At 39.0% G+C, this 19,669-nt stretch overlaps 1 protein-coding gene across 1 annotated transcript in view; it reads left to right on the forward strand.

Moving 5' to 3' along the window:
• The window catches only part of LOC124169085 (protein phosphatase PHLPP-like protein), a 204,865-nt gene that overhangs the window by 114,184 nt on the left and 71,012 nt on the right, over window positions 1–19,669 (forward strand). The window contains exons 10-12 of the mRNA XM_046547559.1: window positions 3,127–3,280; window positions 17,683–17,743; window positions 18,505–18,690. Of these exons, the coding sequence (XP_046403515.1) occupies window positions 3,127–3,280; window positions 17,683–17,743; window positions 18,505–18,690 (401 nt within the window). The remainder of the gene's footprint in view (window positions 1–3,126; window positions 3,281–17,682; window positions 17,744–18,504; window positions 18,691–19,669) is intronic.

A 19,669-nucleotide genomic window follows, 5' to 3' on the forward strand; every position in this document is an offset into this window, starting at 1 on the left:
CACAAAATAATTTTTAAACATTATTAACGATATAGTAAATTAACAGTTGAACTTTATGTTAACATTATTTCTCAGAAAACATAAGAAATCATCTAGCAAACAATTTATATTTTGAAAAAATGCAATCTAAAACATAACACGTACAATTATTTATGAGCAATAATAAATTAACATAAAATTGTAAAACATAAGAAAACAAAAAGAATAAATTTACCAGCCCACTACCAGTTTTATCCAGATTCCCAGCCGTCACTGTCCTCATCAAAAGTTGGCTCCTGCAGTGAAAATAAGTTTCGTATATCTTTTGAAACATTTCTTTTAACATTTCCGCATACATATCTTTAAATATAAGAGGATCCAAAATAAGGAGGAGCCTTAGGAAAAGGTCTCCCATTTTCGCCGAGCGCAAAATTTTTCTCGTGTGGTTAAGTCAATGCGAATACGTTAAACAATGCAGCTACAACCTGAGCAAGGAGTCTCAAGAAGAGATTTATGCAAGTCTGCTGGGAACGGTTTATCCTTCTCCAACCAACATCGAAATCTCATATCAAACCTGTCGCTAGTTCTCTTGCATTCTTCCAATTTCTGAAAAAGTATTTTTACCGTAAATTGTAAATTTCGTAAAAATAACCTGCCTGCAAATACATTTTACATAACTTTGGCACTTAAAATTTGGGTCTCATTAAACGGTTACGTTAAAATTTACTGTAGGGGAAACGAGGGAGGAATGGGACAGTGAGAGGCAATTGACAATTCAAATCTCTCTCTCGATTTAAGTTTTTTAGCTCTTGCTTTTCTCACACGCATGAGGGGCAGCAGCTGCATTTACTCCTAAAATGGCTCCTGGCTCTCATCTCTGATTGTGAGGTTTTCACACAAATTTAGGAAACTTTAAATTTCTATTATTTTAATAATGAATTCCTCTCGCTGGAAGGACTGAAGAAAATGCATGTCCTTTGAGTTTACAACTAATATTTTAATAGCATTTATTTGTTTTTTGAAACCTAATGTGAAATACAAAATGGCCCTTAAGGGAGGACTGGGACATCAGATGTGTGGGAGGACAGTGTCACACTCCTTTCAAGCACTATTCGTTTTTTTAAGTTTCAATTTATAAGGCATTTTAATTTTTAATATTACGCAATTATGCCTTATAAGTAATCCAGAATGGTAATAGTGAAAAAATATGTTACCAATGCCAAAATGAACCATTCTGGAAGCTGTGAAGATGATTTGTTATGAAGGAAAAGGTGTGAGTGAGGTAGCAAGGGTAAATAAATCATCAAAATCTGCATTATCAAGACATGCAATGGAAGCATTTGCTTCCGAGGACAAGGACAGTGTAATTTTTCAAAGTAATCTAAAATGTGGAGTGGTTTTCCTCTTTTGTACTACACAGGAAAAGGTTTTAGTAATGAGTATGGTGATATGATATATAAATATAATGTAAAATTCATGCGAAAAGGGGGTGCCAATTACAAAATTTTCCTCCCTCGACAAGAAGCCATTAGTTTAATAAAAAAAAGATATTTTTTCCTGAAACTGAACTCTCCAATTTTGTTTAAACACACTGAGAGAGTGAAATCCTTGTTTACATTTACTACTGGTACCGTGAATCGTATAAATATGATCAGAAATAACTGCAATATCTATTATTTACGTATTTTGAATTAATCGTTTATTTTTTCTTGCCATTTTTGCACATATATATTAGTGTCACATTCCTCCCACATAACCATCCCTTCCTTTCCTCCCGGAATGAGGAAGGACTGGGAAAATTGTCATATGCTCAGAAAATGCATAATTCCACAGCAATCACCCATTCTTATTTCTTAAGGAATTTTCTATGGAATTTAGAAGGGCCAAGGCAACTAAAGATTGCAAAAAATTATTTAAATCGCTAATATTTTCACAAAAAATTGGATTCCAAAATGCGTCCCAGTCCTCCCTAGTCTCCCCTGTGTCAAAACTAGACAACAGTTTTGAATATTATTTTTATATCTCTGAGGCTTTGGGGGGGGGGGTCTATCCTCCTCATCCCCCCCATAGTTACGCCACTGACGTTGGGTTTACGGGCACAATAGGGATTAACGCGGTCGAAAGGGTAGTGCTCCGCCACACGGGTGCCTTTTCCACTGTTTGAGCTGATGGGAGCTATAAAAGGCCTAGAATAGTATCTACGGATAGCAAAATATGCGCATGCATAGTGGTTAGAATTGAGTTTTCTAAGAATTGGAATATATTTCTTAGCAGCCGCCCGTTTCCAGAGGCAAACATCTGCCTTGCCGGCGCAATTGTTGAGACCATTACATATGCCTTGTGAAGGAAATCGTAATATGCCCATTGAAAAATTGGAACAATAAGACTAATATGGAAAGTTTAACGTATGCACGTGTAGAAAACTGTAATTTCGTCTCACTTTTAGCGAATTATCCTCGCCAATAACTAAGTCTGAACAAATGTTCGCATCTAACCACCGGGTCGCGCGATAGGGCATTAACGCACATAACTTGATAGGAGAGTCGGGGTGGCAAATTGGGGCAGGATTTTTAACTTCAGAATCAGCTTTGACACTTTGTTTTATAATGTGGTACAAAACGATTTGTGAAGCAAAGGGAAAAACATAAAGTTTTCCTCTACACAATGTTAAAAACACGTGAAAAATAGGACATTTCAATCGTTTAATTAAAAGTAATCTAAATTATGACTAAAATTAAAACTTTGGCTAAAATAGATTCTTAATATTTGAATTTTATCATGCAATAGTTTAAATTTAAGCATTTTAAAACATAACGCAGCAGTAGCAAAAAACTTCAGTCGATTTAAAAAAATGGGAAAACATTTTTGGCATCATTTTATATTAAATTGACAGAGGTTTCCTGCTTTAAAAAAATACTTAGAAATAAAATTATTTCAGTATTGTGGCCACTGATTATTCTATAATTTTTAAATGTAATCGTTTTTTCCAAATTTAAAATTGAAAAAAAAAAATAATTTTTGGCCAGCTTTTTTCAATTTCAGCCCAATGTGCGCTCCCTGGATATGTCCAAGGATGCAAATTACTGTGTTTTTGGTGAGGCTAGCTTAATCTGCCTTTCACCAACTTGCCTAATCTGTTTCCTTCAGAATCTCCGGGAGTTGGATTTGAGTGACAACGACATTGAAAGACTGGACGTTCGAGCCCTCCGACATTTGTCAGTGGTGCAGTGCGCGAGGAATTCACTTGTTCACCTGTCACTGCCTGGCCACAAACTCACCACCCTAATAGCATCGCAAAACAGTAAGTACCAACTCATTTGGCAGTCTACACCCATTGAAGTGAAGATAGCTGGGCTAATACCTGATGCATACACACACACAGTGTGCACACATAAGCCTTTTGGCTTCGCTCTTGAATGCATAGGTACCTACACGTATTCGTCTGGATCATTCGTCCATATGCTGACCCACAAATCGCCTCCTCAAATGAAATATATCATTTTAAGTATTTGGAGAAAATTGAAAAAAAAGCTGGAAAACTAGTGCATACATTCAAAATGGATGCTTAACGACTGACTCATAAGTCGTAACCGTACGTGATGAGTAGGGAGAGGAAAGGGAAGGAGGCTGATAAGTACTGCTCTGATGGGACCCCAACAATGCCTCCGGAGATGACAGCAAAAGCATGGCAGCACCATCATGTACGTGAAGCGGCCGAACTAGGTACTACTCTGAAATCATGTTTCTATCTAATGTTAAATCTATGTTTCTAGGGAAATGGGAGAACATCCCACGAGAAGAATGATCCAAATATTTCTCTCTCAACAATCTTCAAGTCTTATGTATGAACAACACAGCAATTTCTTCTTGCTCATTTGATACTACCATAAGACAACTCCGCTACCACTGATTGACATGTTTGCCATGAATAAAGTAAGCAATGTTAATGTCAATCATTTTGTAAGCTCTCTTTTGCCTGTCACTAGCGATTAGTTCCTGCTTCACGTGGTTCACTGATATGGCTAACATCATATTGTTTTTCTGTCACCCAGCCATGATTTATTTTGAGAACGTAGATTCAAAGGGCCCCTTGATTGTGGCAAATAAAACTTCACAGGGCAGTGTAAAAAAGGTCCAAAAATCAGTATAAAAAGTTGGTATATGGATTCATTTTGTGATTAAAGGAGAATATTAAATCCTCAAATTAAACATTTTACTCAAACAAAGTGAAAATTCTAATGATACAGACACACTTCCAATGGCAGACGATAAATCTGTAAAAGCAGAAGTAAGATAAATAGATCATATCTTGTTGGTGCAGGGCTTTACCTGGAGTGGGCCTTTGATGTGTGGGAGATTCACTGGGCTGATTATGGCTGACAATAATTTACAGTCGATAAGACAGAGCAAAAAAATTTAAAAAATCGTAATTCAAGATCATTTATTTCATGTTTTTCATAGACACGATAATTTTCATCCCCTAAAAACTCAATCCTGGGTCATTAATAAATACTTGGGGCAATTGTGGTTCCCTAATTAAATTTTAGCCTGAAAATGTGAGTTTGCTATGGAGATCAGGAAAACATCATCACTCACAATCAGTGATTTAAGCTGACTGCAGCTGGTAGGGTTAGATGTAGACCTGGCTGAGCTGCAGGTTAGTGAATATTAAAGTGAACTCAGGGTAAGGGGTCCGTTTTATAACATGGGAAACCTCGTGCCCTCTCATGAAAGATTTGTCTCTGTCGGGTTTTTATATATAACAACTAATAGGTGAGTCTCATTGCCAGTGGTTGAATCCAACGGTTGGTTTCGATGAATCTAGGAGAGAGATGATTAAGAAGACGATCAAAATTATAGCTATGATAATGTTCATTACTATTAAAAATGCAAGGGCAAAGAGCATTTTCCAATAAGTCTTATGGTTGAGAGTTGAAAGAGGTTTTAAATTCGCGCTGCAGTAAAACTATTATTACGTTATAGCATTTCTCTCATTCTGATTTAGTACTCTCTAGATGTAATAGATGCTTTCAAAGCTAATGTAAAGTTGATATGTGGAACCAGGAATATTTTGTTCATTGAGCACCCGACGGAAGCTTTTAAAATACATTTTAGAGGTATAGTCGGATTCAAAAGTATTGCAACAAATGGAGCGGTGCCACGTTCGCCGCAGTTTTGAAATTGAGTTTCGGTATTTTCTTATGTAAAAAGCTCGCCATGAATGTCCGCTAGAGTCAATGAATAAGATGGCCAAAGGAGAAGATTTGTCCGAATGATAGCTATCCGAATTCGGAGGTTCCAACCTCACTAGCTTAATTTTTTTCAGTTATATAGTATGGCAGTAACATATTTTTTATCCTCTTTAGCGCAGATTAACTTAATTAATCACTGCTTTCGTTATAAAATGTTGTGAAAATTCATTTTTTGTTTTCCGCGGATACTCGCTTTTACCGAAATCTCAATGCACGGATACCATGGAAAATATTTCAGCCAGGTATTCTGCTCCGCCAAGTCTTTTTTCGTATTACCCGAATATTCTATAGTTTCAAATAATTTGTAGACCCGCTTAATTGATGGGCCCGGGTCGGTGTAAACTTGTAAGGTGGGCACTTGAAGCAACCTGCATCCTTCGCCTTCGCGCCGAGCCGACGAGGACGGACGCGATTGAGCAACCGAACCTGGAGCCAAAACTCCAGGAGCAAGTGCCCAATCGAAATCAAGGTTAGCGGGTGGAATGCTCTGAAGTAATTCACGTCCCCGCAGACGTTGGGCATTCGGAGTGTTTTCTATCGGGCTCCGTGGCGAGGTTTTCCCTATCTTTAGATTCATGTTTCCACTCACCGTTTACCATTTACCAATACGTGGCCCCGTGGCCGAAAGGGTCTACACTGTGCGATGTTATTTCGTGAGAGTTCCGCGAGGGATCGAGTCCGAAGTGATTATACTTTTTTTTCATTTTTTAAAGATGTATTCTTAATGTCAACACAATCTATGCAGGTGACTGTATCTACAAAAATTCGATACTGAATTTTTTAAACGAGCAAAGTTATCTAACTGAATGTAGCATCCGGAGTAATCCGCATTGCAAAAATCCTCACATCACATGAAGTAAATTTACGAACGGTAATGCTGGGAATTAACGATAATTCCAAAGCGTTTACTTCAGGGAAAGCGATTATATCTAATTTAATTAGCACTCCCAGAGTAAAACACTCATCTTACACACATTAGCGAGGAAAATAACCTACCGAAAGGCAATCTACAAAATATGACATTAACTTTATCGCAATTAATTGTTATAGCGTTATAAACGAGAGCGCTAAAATTAAGTATAAATTTCAGAACGCAGACGTGATAGGAACAGAGAGTTGACTTACTAAGGATGCAAGCGAAATTTTTCCTCCAGCATATAAAATCTACAATTGCGATCGACAGGATGGGATGGGTGGAGGAGTTTTTTAAGCAGTTAAATCGCACAGTGCCTTCCATTTATTAACTTATACTGAAATAGAAAGTTTATGGTGCACAATTAATCCACGAAATCATGCCGTTTTCCAATTTCGAAAATCAAATATCTGCATTTACCTTTTCAATCTCCCATCTATAATTTTCGATTCTTACGCTTTAAAACCGAGTACAAGGAACATATAAAGCTCTTATTGTTATTGAAGATCTTAGTAAACGCACTAGCAAATCACTCACCTGCACAAGTAGTTGACTAGCTCGCTAGAGGAAATAAAATATTAGACCATAAGCGGTAAGCCATCCTAAGTTGACAAAACAAATCGATGTCATGGACGGTATTTGAGTTCAAGGAGTAATTTATGCAGCCTGAAAAATTGGAGTAGAGCCATCTGTAAAACCGAAACGGAATATTTGAGGTACATTTTGGGGTAAACACAAAGGCAACGGATAAAGTGAAGTACCTAAGAGTTACAATGGCTACGAACCAATGCTGGGAACACATAAAAAATGTATTTTTTGAGAGCCCTGAAGAAGTTAGCATTTGTCAAGCATATTGGGAGAAGAATTTCGGACGATAAAATAAAAGAGAGGTGCTATTTCGCACTCATCCGACCGTATCTTAAAAATGCAACGTGGATACGGGATGCGGTGTGGAAATACTTAATTGCTGAACTTAATAAAACACATCATTTTCATGAAAAATAGAAATAATCTGCATACTAAGCAATTATTGTGGTAAAATTGTTTGAATGTTAAACAAAAGCACAACTTTCACCTTCTGTTTGCACATAACCTAGGTTTAGTAATACATCAGTAACCGTCTCATTCCTGCTTCTTGCTGACGGTTTCAAATCTCTCTGATAACCCTTCTCGGACACCGCTCCGTGGTAAGACCCCTAGTTAGCTCGCTCCTGCAATTCCGGTCACCCGCCATCACCCTGTGAGATTCCACGGGTGGAGGAATGGAGAACATTCTCCTACCACCCTCCCTACACTGGGTCTCCACCGGCCCTCCCCTTCCTTCGTCTCCTCTTCCTCGCACTCTCTCCTCCCACTTCTCTAGGTGGTTGAAATGAACTGCAAAGCGACGTCGAGGATTAACAGAGTTGGTGACGCCTCTTTTTACGACTTGGTTGGGGCCGACCCTGGGCCGATGAAATTTCCTGCCTTTGACCCTTTTTGTGTGTGCCACTCTCCCTCCCTCCTCAAAGGGTGCACTGTGACACTGGCGGTCATATTGTTCTTTTTGTCGGAGGTGGGCCGACCCCAGCCTCTTGCCAGTGAGATCATGGTCTTTCTCCAGACACTCTCCTAAATGTCTCACGTCGTTGCCTTCTCTCTGCTGCCTGCCTTACCCAGTGGCGGATATAGGAGCGCGCCCCCCCTCCCTTGCGGGTCCGTCCGTATAGCCAAACATTGTAGAATCACAATTGTGACTCTTTTGCATCATAAGATGGTATTGTCTATATATGTGTATAATTAAAATTTTATTTTACTCTGCCAGTGACTGGATTATTTTTATTACGATAATAGTAAAGTCTACTCAGACATCTTTTGCGCCCCCCTTGAGTGTTTTCTGTATCCGCTACTGGCCTCAGCCCCACCTGCACATCAGGGATCCCTCACTCCAACGCAATTGAGAGGCGTACCTCCCTCCCAATCATTGCTGTGGTTGGGAAAAAATTAGGCGGTAGGTACTCGCCAAAAATCACTTAAGGAGGTTCCAGATGGAGGTGTCAGTAGAATTCGTTAAGTGGGTCAAATTTTCGACACGCTGTTTCTTCAGCTGATCTTCGCCAAGACTGCACATAAAGTTCTGGATTAAATTTTTCCGATGGTGGCACAACACTTCTGAGGAAAATTAATCTTCCGGTTCGTCCTGCCAACAAACTGTTCTTTTTCATTCTAATGAGAATGTCGTTCATAGCACTAAATGCTCTTTCGCATTCTGATGTGGAAATTGGAATAGGATAAAATATTTGTAGTAATTGCTCAAGGTCTATAGGTTCCATGTTCGTGTCCACGTATTCCCTGAATGCATTTTCTCTTGTCTTGAAGTCGAAAAATCTCACATTTATTATAGATGCTCCTATCTCCATAAGTTATGTCAGTATCTTGTGGCCAATGCTTTGTCGCTACAAGAGCAAGATCTATCAACAATACTTCAGTCCTCAGCTTCTTTTCGTTCTCTGTGCTGCTTTGCTTGGGCTGAGAACCTATATGCGTGGCTAGGATTGGGGACTATAGTCTGTGTTTGAGATTTCCAGCTAAACTTCAGTAAAACTGGCCAATATTTATTTGAACAACGTAATGGTTGCTCTGTACTCAGGGAAAAATTTCTGCTGTGTAAGTCATTTGGAACTGCCATCTATCTGCTTTGTACCATTGATTTGTATGTGCTTTCGAACTGCTGTGGAATTGAAACACGGTACGCAGCAGTTCATGACGTCATAGCGTCCTACCATGTCATCAACTCGTTTGTAACACATTTTGAACTGCTTTGGATTTCCATTGGAAACTGCTATGGAATTAAATTTTCAACCTTTGGAACTCATTTGGATTTAAATTTGGAACTCGTTTGTACCACTCGTTCATCCGTTTTGAAACTGATTTGTACCAGTTGGACACCCATTTGGAACTCATTTGTACACCATGCCACCGGCTTTGTAGCAGTTTAAGATGGCGTATTCAATTTTCTTGAAGTTTGTTTTTGTTTGTTTGGGTAATTTAGGCAATATGATTATTGCGAATTGAAGTGCGGCAGTGCCATCATTTCGCAATAGCTCCATTGCTTTCCAAAGCATTAGTCATAAGCGAAGGACCTTCAAGCTCGACAAGCTTAATGCAAGGTTCATATTCTCATATTTCGGAGTGAGGGGTAAGTCACTTTGGTGGTCAAGAAAGTCCTTATCGAGAGCTTAATTCCGATCTTACGTGGTTGATGTGGATCATTCAGTGTCCATTTTTGAGTAAAATGCCTTCGTTTCTGGATAATTTTCTTGAAAACTGTCATGTTAAATATCTGAAAATTCAATGGAAAATGCGAAAAAAGGCCTTTACGGGTAATTGAACTTGTCTACCGCGACATAGAAATATATTTTCGAAGGAGGGGTTCATGGCGAAAAAATTCAGTCCTAAAATACGGATCCAAATATGGACATAAACCATTTCCTAGGGATCGCGAAGACAATACATCGGTATGTTTTATGTATATTAATCAATGCAAAATACTACTTTTCCGGTAATATTAAAGAACGAAAGCAATGAAAAAAAAAGGTTGCAAAATTGGCGTAAAAATCAATATTTATATGTGCGAAGTATACTTTGAAAGCATATACATTGATGTTTTTACGATAATAATATACTTGGAAACGCAAAAAAAAAAACGCGAGCGCTATGAAGTTGTTATTGAATACCTTTATTATACGCAACCAAGATTCTCGGTACGTAGTGAAGATAATCTTGTCGCATTTCAAATCGGACCCAAAAATACGATTTAAGCAACAAGGAAAATAGAATAATTTTTAAACTCATTCGAGTGAATATTTGGGAGTTCCGTTTCTATTAACTGACTTGCGATTATTTCTTAATCCACTTATGCATTTTTATTGCATATATTAAAGAATTTTCGTTTTCTCGACCAAACGTATCGGACTGAACCTGGCCATGGTATGTTGGCGCGTGGAAGACAGTTCCAAAACAAATGATGACGTCTATAAATCGCATGGATTTGTTCACAAAGAATTGCAAACGTATGGAAAGCAGTAACACATTAATCGTCTCCGTATACAGCAGTTACAATACAAATTTTAACGCCTGGAAATCCTATTGAATCGTTCAACAAGAATTGCAAACGTATGGAAATCAGTTACACATGAATCTTCTCAGTACACAACAGTTACAATACGAATGATGACGTCCGAAAATCCTGTCGTCCCGTTCAAAAGGAGTTCCAAATGTGTAAAAAGCAGTTACACATGAATCTTCTCCGTACACAGCAGTTACAATACGAATGATGACGCCTGGAAATCCTGCCGAATCGTTCAAAAGGAGTTCCAAATGTGTAGAAAGCAGTTCCACACGAACACATTCTGCACAAAGGAGTTCGAAAGGGGATTACAAATGAGTTACAAACGTCTTCATATTTCCAATTTTTGGGACAAATGAATGGAAATGAGTTTCACAGCAGTTCCAATGCAGATTTTGGTGTTCCAAAGCAGTTTCAAAAGGGTTCCAAAGCAGTTGCAAAGCAAAAAATTTTCCCCGAGTAGCGAAATGTCTTTAAAGACGTTGTTTTTAGCTGCTTTAGTTGCGTCCTCAGCTTGAGAACCTGGAGAAGATGCTATCTGACTCCAGTACTCAAATACTACCTTTTATAGTCTTGTCTGCTTCGGTAACTGCCATGTCTCTTCTTTGAGGAATCTGAGAGCTCATTTAAAGCATCGTATACAACTGCTAAATTTATAACGAACTCAGAAGAACTCAAAGTTCTGCAAAGGCCTGCACATTTAAACTTTCTCTATAGTCCCTGTATTTATCAGCAGCAGCTTCTGTGATTGACAGGAGATCTACAGTTATCCCAAACAGATTTCACAGTTTCACTTGTAATACCTTGTATAACCCATCTGATTGTAAATATTCTCCCAACTTTATTTAGTTTTTCACCGATAAATGATTCACATTCTCTAGGCTGAGCTTCATTTTTATGCGACATGCTATGGACGGAATACAGTTTATCAAAGAGAAAATGGAAATGAGCAAGACCTTGAATCTCATCTCTCGTGTCGTGCACTGCTAGTTCGAGTCTGTGGTTAGCACAGTTAATTGAGGAAACCTGTTCTGTAACGCCACAGCAGCTCTATTTCTCTTTCCTTACATTACCGAGGCTCCGTCACTTGCAAATGCAGAAAAATTATCCTTGAGGTGAGAATGAGAAAAACCAAAAGAACTCAAATTCTGCGAAATGGCATCCATGATTGAATATTAGTTCCAAGTTGTGCCACGAGATAACTCTGAACAAGTAAATAATCATTTCCAATTTTTCTTTCTGAAATCTATTGGACGATGTACTGTAGGGCTATTTTTTAACAGATTTAAACAGGTAGTTTAAACGATGCGCTCATAACGAGTTTGGTTTTTAGACGGTTGGCCGTGACGGCCCAAATTCACCACTGTCCCAAATATAAGGAAATAGGGTGAGAATAATGTGGCGCTGCCGACGTTTGGCCGAACGATTGGCCGACATAACGGAATCTAAATGCTTCATTGTCCCGTTCGGCTTCATTTTCAGTGCACTGGCACAACATTGATAAATTGACATCCGCGGGAAGGCAAAAATCGGTGAACTCGTTAACTTTCGCTTAAGCGTATGAAAGGCTTCTTCACATTCCGCACTTCATTTAAAAAGGGCAAAATGCTTTTCGGTCATCCTACGAAAGAGGAAGGATATCTGAGAAATTTTTATGATGAACCGCCTGCAGTAGGACACGGTTCCAAGGACCGTCCTAATTGTAAGCTCCTCAAGTGATGCTGGGGACCGCTATTACGTGTGACGCCGGCAAATTTTCCTGATTCCGTGGCGGTACCATTCTTAGACACTTAATGGCCTAAAAATTTCACTGATGGTTTCATTATTTGGCACTTCTCAAGGTTAATTTTAAGTCCCACCTTCCTCAGACGTGCCAACACATCTGTTAGACCTCCTACGTACACTCTAAAATCCCTTCAGAAAATTATAACGTCATCCAAGTATATCAAACAAGACTTCCACTGGACACCCTGGAGCACTAGGTCCATTAGTCTTTGGAATGTACTGGATCCGCTGCGTAATCCGAAAGGCAACACTTTAAATTGATATAGACCTTCACCGCGCTGGTGGTAAAGGCTGCCTTTTCGCAATCGCCTTCTGCGACCTTCGCGCTGCCAGGACCCTGACGCCAAATCTATTGTGGAGAAAGCTGTGGCGCCGGATAGCGAATCGAGAATGTGGTCCATGCGGGTAAGGAGATAAGCGTCTTAGCGCGTCACGGAATTCAGACACCTATAATGAAGACAAAATCGCGTCAATCCGTCTTTCTTTTTCACAAGAACGATTGGGGATCTCAACGGAGATAACGATTCTTTGATTACGTCGCCCCTCATCATTTCCTCTACGATTCGTCGCACTTCTTCGCGTTTGTGGATGGGCAATCTCCTGGGAGGTTTCCGAATTGGGAACACATCCGTACTCTCTATTTCATGCTTAAGGATATTTGGACGTCCTAAGTAGTAGCGTCCTCGAAAGCACATTTTTGGAAACTCATCCACCACTGCCTTAAGTTCTTTCTTTTCCGCTTCACTTACTTCGGCGCCGTTTCAAGGAAAGAGGGAAGATGCTGGGGGAAGGCATCTCCAGACTAAAATCAGGCTCGTGACGCGCTTTCCTGCATCGCACCCTGGATCCCTTCACGCTATGCAGAATTCGTGCTCAGAATACGCCGTAACGCTCTTAGAGTTTTGGATTCAGCTCTAATATACCAACTTTTTCCTTGAACCCCAGGTCCGAGCTCATCAAACACTCCACTAACACTTCGTGGTAAGGAAGCCCAACGTCCTCTTTCAAAGTCACAGCGCAACACCACTCGCATTTTTCCTCGCCTGAGAGAAAAGGCACAGCTTTTCCGCGGAGGACAACCCAATTCCGGGAAAAAACACGTCACACTGATGTGCTCGCAGAAAATCGGCACCCAGGAGGCATCCCTTCGATAGGCGCGGGGCGATGAGTACCTACATCATGCGAGAACTCTTCCTTCCGATTCGCAATTCCACTTCTCCCCTCCCGAGAGTCCATAGGTAATGGCTCCCCATTCGCCGTTGCCAGTGCCAAATCGCCTTTCTTCATTTTGCCCGCATTTGCATCAGCAATGTTGCATATCTCTTCCGAGATAAATGACACCGCTACTTCCGTGTCTGAGTATTTCGGCGGAAATCCCCGAAAGGGACCCTTGCACCAGGGGCACTCCATCTGACGAAACGTCCTAATTTCCATGCAAGCGATCAGTGAACCAGCATCTCGGGTTTACTTTTGTCTCCGGCACTTCCTCGGCCTCCCGTCCTTTCCCGGGGAGGAAAGGCGTGGGCGTTCGACCCCCTTCGCTGCACATCCAACAACGCAGCCGGTCTCTACGCCTCACCCCGGAATAGGGTGGTTTCCTATTATTTTTTATTGCCTAAATCGAAAGATTATTACTCCTGGAGTACGTAATTCACGCTTTTAGATTTTTAAATGACGATATCCATTTTTCGTGATTAAATGAAAAGTGAAAATTTTCAAGCGCGCGAAAACGCCACGGCTAAGTATGAATGCTGGGAAAACTCCGTGTGACGTCACTCTCGTTCCCGCTGCCGCAAGTGAGGTGACCTTGGGACGAGGCTTTGAGCGCTGATACGACACAGGATGCTAGCAGGTAGCAGAGTACCCTGCTAGCTGGTAGCGCTTAGCTTAAATAAGAATTATTAATACCTTATCAAACGAAGAAAACTTTCCGACCTTCGCCAGTTTTAATAGGTGATTATTAGAGGCAAAGAATATCGGTGAATAAAAACTGTGAATTTCGTCATAAAAATCTGCCAATTTCGGTTAAAAATTTCGTCATAAAATTGCAATTACGTCATAAAAAAATACAGTTTCGTCATAAAAATTCACTCGTCACAAATATTCTTTTTTATCCCAAGAACAATAATTTCACCAATAAAAATGCTTATTAGCATCTTAAATATATTTTTAATTGTAAAAACCTTGATAAAGAAGGGTCAAAGCAAATGCTAAAGGAATAAGTTAAGCATTTGTTAGATACGCATACCATAAACACTTTTCTATGTATGTATGTATTTCAACCGCGTACCGCTAGACAAATGCGGGAGTTGTATGGATGGGAAATATTTTTGATTGGTCTAAATTTCATTGTCTCTGCATGATGTAAAAAACTTATAGTTTTTACTTAACACATTGATAACAAAATTCTTTAAGGTCTTACACAAAAAATATTATATCAACACATGCAAGTATGTGTTTATCTATAATCTATAATTTTTTTAATATGTCCTCTGAAATTATTCACACTCAGGAATTTAAAATTGGCTGAATCCTTCTTTTACTGGAATTGAGATCCACTGGTCAAACTTGACTTTAATTCTACATTTTTTGGAAGTTTAGTGGTCTTTTATTTATATTTCCATGCATGGAAAATCCTCTTTCTGCATCTACATTTGCCACAGGTATCCTCAGGGTTTTCACACAATTTTCTACAAAATGGGGAAAAATCATTTTAAAGGGCAAGAATTAGTGGAAGTACTGAAAATTCTTTTCCTTCTTCCTGAACTGATCTAACAGAATCCTTCAAAACAGAATAGCCAAAAAGTTCTTGAGTTTCTGTTAATGATTATATGAGGACATTAGCTACAATTGTGCTTAAGTCCTTCACATCAGTTGTCAATATACACCTTGAGTTAAATAATCTTCCCATGGCTGTGATAATGTTCCTCCCTGGGTCACAATACAAGGAATGACAACTTGATATTAGTTTTATCCTATTTGCTTCAGGACCTCAGGCATGGGAAGTTTCACAGATTTTTTGAGACTATTAAGTGAAGATTCATTTTCTTTTCCAAATTGTGCATTGATGACTAGGGTAAAGGAATTCTTTAAATTAAGGTTGAGCCGGCTCTTAAATTTTTTTTGGTTCTTTGTACCGTTCTGGTTCTCCCCCATCAGTTCTCGATACTCGGTTCCAAGGATGAACTCTTTTTAAGTTTGCCATTAATTCAGGTAATTAAACAACCACAAGAAGTGAATGAAAATAATTTCACGAAAGATGTTAATTAGCAGGAAAGCTCTTTAAAAAAAACTCAAGATCGCCTCCATAATTTTATTTACCAAGTAAAAAAGTTAAATAACACATTGTTAAGAATGCATGATCGACCGACATGTCTCATTATGTACATCAGGCAGCCACTGGTTCTTTCTCCAGGTTTTTTTTGTAACTTCAGATAAAGTCAGATTAAAATACATTCTGTCATGTAACTAGCTTAAATTTTTACTTTAATTGACAACTGATTTGCATGCTTCACTGTCACAGTTCTAATAACCTCAAAAATAAACTGCTCAACACGCCGGTACAACGACAACATTCATAAACTGAGCGGCCATGAATTAACGCAACATTGTAATGCGCAGTTGCATTCTGCAGGATAACAACACTTCTCGACGCCTTGCATAGGTTTATCAACTTACGAATAGGCTCTCGAAACGCATCTTGCTCGTATATCGCAGAATTGCTGTATATACACATGAATCAATCTTAAAACCACTCTCAGACGAAACGATTTTCCGCTGGTGCCGTTCAAGGCACAGCACACGGCGTTGCAGAAAGTCGTTTCGTCTGAAAGCCGCCTGAATTTCACGTGAACGGCGGCCAGTGAAAAGTCGTTTCGTCTGAAAGCGGCCTCTATGTAGCATAGCCTATATTTCACGCCGTAGACGGAGCATCGCCGGATTGAAATGGGCGCCTTGCCGTCAACGCAACGGTGTGATTCGACTCGTTTGAAGACATATCCATAGACCTATAGTAAGTTGAAAGAACGTGACGAACGTGACCGTGCCGTGGCCGGCGGCAGGCGAAAAGTCAGCTTGTTTGAAAGCGGCCTATGTGGCAGCGGCTACAGAATGTTACAATGTTGGCGAGAGTGACAAATTGAAGACCCCTGAAATGCGCGTGCCAGGGAGCAACTCTCAAAAGAAAAAAAAAACATTGACGCCATGCAATCGGAAAGTAATATATGCATTTTCAATTTTTTTTTTTACTTTTTGGCCTTGAATACGCTGCGAACCATTTCGGGTTTGGGCCCCAAATTCAAATCCTCGCAACAATTCCGAGCCGGTTCATAAGCACCGACTTTATGCGATCGGTTCTTGATACCGGTTTTTTAAGAAAAATTAAAGTAACGGGGTATTTTTTACCGGCAACGGTGGAAAATATCGCGCCAAATTCGCAGAAAAAGTGCTTAAACGCGAAATTTCGTGGAACCAAGTGAATTTCGCGCAACCTTGGAAATTTCGCGTTATATTTCGCGGTTCGCGAAAATTCAGTGCCCCTAGTGATTATTAAGAGTAGAAGCAAATAATTTTTGCTTCTACTCCACCAGCCAAAATGTAAGCAAGTTTGTGGTAGAACCTTTAGGTCAACAAATTATATCCAGTTGAAAACTGTCAAAGGCTCCTGCTCCGCGGGGTCATAAAAGAAGATTTTCAGAGAAAATTGAAAATGGGTATTTTTATGGAAATTTGCTGATGTTTGAGCCTCTGCATCTCAGTAATGGGCTAGAAACATGTCAAATCAGGCACATTTCCATAAATTTCGATTATTTCCGAGTTAACATGCGAAATTTCAAAGTTCTAACCCAAAAAAGCCTTTTTGTAATTTTTTCCTGCTTTTTTCCGATTTCCACCAACTGTGCGACGGCGGCGCAGTCCTCACCGGCCGCTACAGCCACCAAAAATCCCACCTTTTGTTTAACTCAAAGGTCTTCATTTCATCATTTATTGCTCTCTTCCAAATTGACCTTTCTGAGCCAGTGAATGCCTCATCAACTGATATGGGATCCTTCCTACTTGCAGAACTTGTCCTTTTCACAACAGCAAAAACACGCCATAGTCAATCAGTGGCGGAGGATACATGCTGGGGGCTACCTGCATTTACTGAAAATTTTAGAACCACAATTGCAACTTTCTTATATCATAAAATGGCACTGTCTAGTATATATTTATATGTAGCAGACAATGCCATTTTATATGTTAATTAGATAAGGTACTAATTAAAAATAAATAAATTGTTGATGTTCCAGCCTTTTATTGTCCAACTTCATGACTTTCTTCCCATATCTTGCCATTTTTTGTTTTTTTTTACATAGCTGTAATTCTATTAGATACATAGATATTAATTCAGAAAGGGGCCAATTGTTGATCAATCATGTTGGTAAAAAACATGTACTATTTTGAGAAATATCAAAAATGATGACTCCAAAACCTTCTGAATGAATTTGAGTGAAAAGGCACATATGTAACATTTTATACAGAAAAAATTCGCTTCAAATATTGAAGTCATGGTGGAGAGACAATATTCAAAATCATTCAACAAGGCTGTACACTGTGCATTTAAATTTTTTTGAGTCAACTTATTGTGGTGCTTGGTACTTTTCCAGGGCTTGTGTCATTAACGGTGGAACCAACGCCTCTCCACTTGGAGCACCTCCACGTGTCAAGGTAAGTCCATCTGTGGAAATTGTTAATTTTTTCATATTTATAAAGTCACATTCTTGTCCGCATGCTTCTTTGTCCATCCACACAAAACCTTGCAACTCAACTCTAAACCACATCCTGATTAGCTATTGACCAGTGGTGCTGACTCCATGGGACTCAGGGGGCCCGAGCCCCCTCAAAAATTCAATATGGGGAGTAAAAGATGTGTCAGGCTTGTCAATTTTCCCCGGAGTGTCAAGTTATCACTCGTCGAGTTTTTAGAGTTCTAATGTTGATCATATGACTCTTCTAAAATACTAAAAAAAACTTAAAAACTCACTATTTATAAAATTTTTCGGGGTAAGACCCTCAGTATGGGCCCCTCCAATATTTTTTATTAGTCAACACCCCTGCTCTTGACTTGAAACTTTCACTACCTATTTATCAGAACTAGATGGCAATGCATTTGAATGCTATTTATTGATTAAAATATGATGACTACAATTTTAAGAAGGTGATGATAAATTTATAACACTGCAGAGTCAAAAGTAATGTCAATGTACTCCATATTATTGGTTATGAACTTGGAATCTTTTGTCTATACCATTCAAACGCCGAAGGCATCATGGTATATTTTCTTTTTTTTTCTCTTATATTTTCTTTTAGATCAAATATAAACATGAGTTTTTGAAGTAATTTTTGTTTATTTCAAAGTTTCATTTTAAAGTTAGCAGATATTTTTAGAGCTTGGTCTGAAGGATAATCTATGGATTGAATATCCACAGGAATGAGCTTCTCAGCCTGCCGGATTGGCCGTGGGAGCGCTTCCGTCAACTCAACTTCCTTGATGCTTCCCACAACCACTTGCAAATGCTCCCCCACCGACTACATGTGGCTCCGAACCTCACTGAGCTCCATCTCCACGCCAACGAAATACGCTCCCTGCATGAGGGATTCCTATCATCTCCAAGGTCAATTTCAATAGTACATAATAGAATGCGATGAAAAATGACTTTTTTTGGAATCAACTTTGTCTTTTGAAGGATGAATTATCTGCAAGGTCTCAAATCCGAAACTGGATAATATTAATCACTGCCGCCCAACACTTGAAATTTCAAATTTTGCAGAAATTTAGGCAGACATGGGAGTAGGATGAAGAGACAAACACCTATGGAGAAGAAATCACTGCTACTTGGCCAATTTCGGTAATAACCAATGATAGAGACAACTTTCAGCATTTTACTTACCTGTGATGGCCAGATTTCAAGTAATAGTAATCCAATATCCTGAAACAATTACTTGTTGAGTATTTTTTATTTGCAAGTCTTACTTTTACAAAAAAATTAATTATACTTGTAATCTACTGCTGAACTATTTGCTTAATCGTTTCTTTTATCTGCTGTCATCTATGCCAAAATTCAAGGTATGGGATCACACCGTCATGAAGTGGGTTTGTGTTCTTTTTTGCTGTGTCAATGCATCCATTCAATGTGTAGAACCAGCAATACATGTATCGATGTGCATTGAAGTAGCAGTAATGTGTAGTGGTTTTAAATGATTCACCAGGTTTATACAATGTTTATGGTTGTCTACAATTGTAACCAAGAAATTGTAATTATTGATCCCAATCTTCATTCTTTTCTGTGACAACAAGGAAAAAAATTGTGATTTCCAAGACGGAAAAAAATCAGGAAATTAGGAAAAATATATTAATTTAGAGAAGCACTCTAAATGGGCTTGAAACTAAGGAGAACACCCCTATGAAAAAATTGTATAAAACTTTCAAATTTTTTTTAAAATTTGAAACAGTTTTATACAATTTTTTCATAGGGGCAGCTACTAAAATAAGACAATTTAAATTGCAGAAAAAATTAACATCAAACGGTATTTCTTAGGAAAGTTCCCTATACTTCAAAGTTGAATAATTACTTCAACTTATGCTTCAAGTTG

The sequence above is a fragment of the Ischnura elegans genome, chromosome 12, assembly GCF_921293095.1.
Source record: "Ischnura elegans chromosome 12, ioIscEleg1.1, whole genome shotgun sequence".
NCBI lineage: Eukaryota > Metazoa > Arthropoda > Insecta > Odonata > Coenagrionidae > Ischnura > Ischnura elegans.